The 2,931-nt window shown below is 38.9% G+C and overlaps 1 protein-coding gene across 1 annotated transcript; it reads left to right on the top strand.

The window, feature by feature from the left end:
* Window positions 1-1,817: 1,817 nt before the first annotated feature.
* On the top strand, window positions 1,818-2,273 carry LOC142550679 (uncharacterized). Its single transcript, XM_075659754.1, has one exon. It carries the CDS (start codon window positions 1,818-1,820, stop codon window positions 2,271-2,273), a length of 456 nt encoding a protein of 151 aa, XP_075515869.1.
* The last annotated feature ends 658 nt before the right edge of the window (window positions 2,274-2,931 follow it).

Genomic DNA, 2,931 nt, shown 5'->3' with positions numbered 1-2,931 from the left:
TAGCCCATGGCCTTGGACTAGACAGTACCTCAATGAGTTAGGAAAGTCATGTTTTTGGCCGTTCGTGATTTGGTCGAGTTTAGAGGTCGTACGAGAATTTACGGCGAAAGGTGCCAAAATGACTCTCGAAAGAGCGTCTTATGTTTTTGGATTCCTTTCGCCTTTTTCGTGCGTTACAGTTATTGTGCAAATTTTTCAGTATGTTTGGGGTATTTTTAATCATGGTTAAACGTCGATTTAATGTTGGTTCGGGTTGGTACGAAGCCATGGTCAAAAATCAAGTTGTTTGTCCGAATAGTCTCGTTTTTTGTTCTATTGCTAAAATTTTGTCAAATTAAGATTTATTGCGTGTGTCACATATTAGTAGTAAGTCGCAGCAAGCCTGGGAACGATCCAACTCATCCGGTAAAAATAAGGTTATAATTATATTACGTGCATAAAAATTCAAAATGTTTATTTTTGAGATATATGCTATATGTCTTGTGGCTACTTTATGCTTATGGGTTTGGAAGTCGGTAGGCGCAACCGAGGACCTCTCCGCCCGGTGACTTACGACCGGTTTATGATTATGTATGGGTTCGGACATCCAGTCCAAGGGCTGTGATTGATCTCTACCGCCCAGTATACTGTGGTTTAGTCTGATCAGGCGCTTATGCTATGTTATGGGCCACTTGCTTAGAAACATTATCTCTACCAGAAAATTATGATATGATATGACAGAGCTCTATTGAGCAAAGCTTTTACGTATGATTTTCACATATGCACGTAGTTATAATTATTCATGATACGATTTTCACCGTACGATTTACGATACTTTATTTTTACGTTGCATGCGATTTTATGATATATTTACTTGTTATTCACGATATATACATGTTGAGTCTTTAGACTCACTATACTTGATTGTTGTAGGTATTGACGAGGTCGGGACCGCGGGCGGAGACCAGTGAGCGATCTTGGGACAGCAGTAGTAAACCCGAGGACCTCATGATTTAATTTATGCACTTTTTATTATTCAAACTCAGTTTTAATACGTTGGACTATTTTAAATTGATGTTTACGCTGGATTATTTTTAAATTGTTGGTTGAAAACATTATTCGCTTCCGCTGTTATTTTAAAGTTAAAAATTATTTACATGTTTATTTTAATTAAATGAGACAAGATAATTATTTATTTAGAAAATTTTAATTATTCCGCAAAATTATGAAAATGAAATACGGGCCTTTACACATCATATCGACAACCACCACGCGAAACATTTCAGAGGCAGACCGTACCATTTCTTTCAAACACTTCTGAAATGCCATCATTTTTCAATAAATATTTTGGGGAAGAGCCTTCTGATTCTGTCGATGTTCCTCGTGGAGTGCAATCAAGCTATTACAATCCGATTAGAGGTGAATTATGCGTTAATATGTTATTTAAAGATAAGAATGATCTTATTGCATCTGTGAAGGATTATTCAGTCAGAGTTGTCAGGCATGAGTACCGTGTCGTGGATAGCACGCGCAGTTTCTGGAATTTACGTTGTAAAAATAATTCTTCTACGGTCATTTGTCGATGGGGACTTCGCGCTTCTTTGAAGGCCAAGACTGGTTATTGGAAAATAACAAAATATGGTGGGCGTCACACATGTATATCTACCTCTGTTGGTATAGACCATAACAATTTGAACAGTGATATGGTGGCACATACGCTATTGGGAGTTGTTCGTTGTGATCCTTCGTACGAGATTAAGTATATTATCGAAAATGTGAAAAATAAATCTGGATATCAAATCTCGTACACGAAGGCATGGTGAAGTTTGAAACGTGCTATGGAAATTGCTTATGGTACATGGGAGAGCTCCGTTAAATTGCTTCCAAAATATATGTGTGCTTTGTCCAAATATAATCCGGGAACAGCTGTGGAGTGGAAGCATCTCAGAGCCAACAATGAAATTTGTAAGACACTGAACTATGTTTTCTGGGCATTTAGGCAGTGTGTTGATGGGTTTCGACATTGTCGAAAAATAATTAGTGTCGATGGTGCACACTTGTATACCAAATACAAGCACAAAATGTTGATTGGTGTCACTCTGGATGCGAATAATCAAGTTCTACCGCTAGCATTTGCTATTGTGGATGAAGAAACAACAGATTCTTGGAAATGGTTCTTGGAGAACCTAGGAAAACATGTTGTTTGTGGTGAAAATGGTGTGTGTCTTATTTCTGATAGGCATAAGGGAATCGTGCGAGCAACTGAAGATCTACCATATTTTCAACCTCCTTAGGGTGTGCATCGTTTTTGTTTGAGACATGTGTATTCAAACTTTAACGCTAAATTCAAAGACGTGCATTTGAAAGATTTATGCCGGGTGGCAGGAACACAAAATCAAATATGTAAGTTTGAAGCAATAATGGAGGCAATCAAGCAAAAAAACATTTTGGCGCACCGATATTTGGCTAGAATTGCTAAAGAAAAATGGAGTTTGGCTCATGACGGTGGTTGGCGTCGTGGGGTGATGACAACCAATACGTCGGAGTGTTTAAACAGTGTGTTGAAGGGTGCTCGTAGACTTCCTATATCTGCCATAGTACACTTGACACTTCTAAGGTGCGTACAATATTTCATTGAACGTGTGACAAGAGGTGGTCGCATGGTTCCGGAAAATCAGCTGTGATCAGATTATGCATGTCGGAAGTATGAGAAATGGGCGAGAAAATCTAGTGAACATCGTGTTTCCAAATACGATGTACGTGAGCAAACTGCTTCTGTTGCAACGGTAGGAAGACCAAGTCGTGGCCAACATATGCAGGTCGTCAAGTTATCAATGAGTGATTGTTCATGTGGTAAATGGACGATTTTTGGCATCCCATGTTCCCATGCTATTTGCACAGCTAAGTGGCACTCCTTGGATCCCACGACACTTGTACAGCCCTGGTATAACA

Source organism: Primulina tabacum, chromosome 7 (assembly GCF_025594145.1).
Source record: "Primulina tabacum isolate GXHZ01 chromosome 7, ASM2559414v2, whole genome shotgun sequence".
NCBI classification, from domain to species: Eukaryota; Viridiplantae; Streptophyta; class Magnoliopsida; order Lamiales; family Gesneriaceae; genus Primulina; species Primulina tabacum.
The sequence above is the reverse complement of the archived record's forward strand: the minus strand, read 5'-3'. Positions and strand labels throughout refer to the sequence as shown.

Bases quoted from the DNA above. Each gene is read 5' to 3' on its own strand.
- LOC142550679 (XM_075659754.1), top strand. From the start codon at position 1,818: ATGGAAATTGCTTATGGTACATGGGAGAGCTCCGTTAAATTGCTTCCA.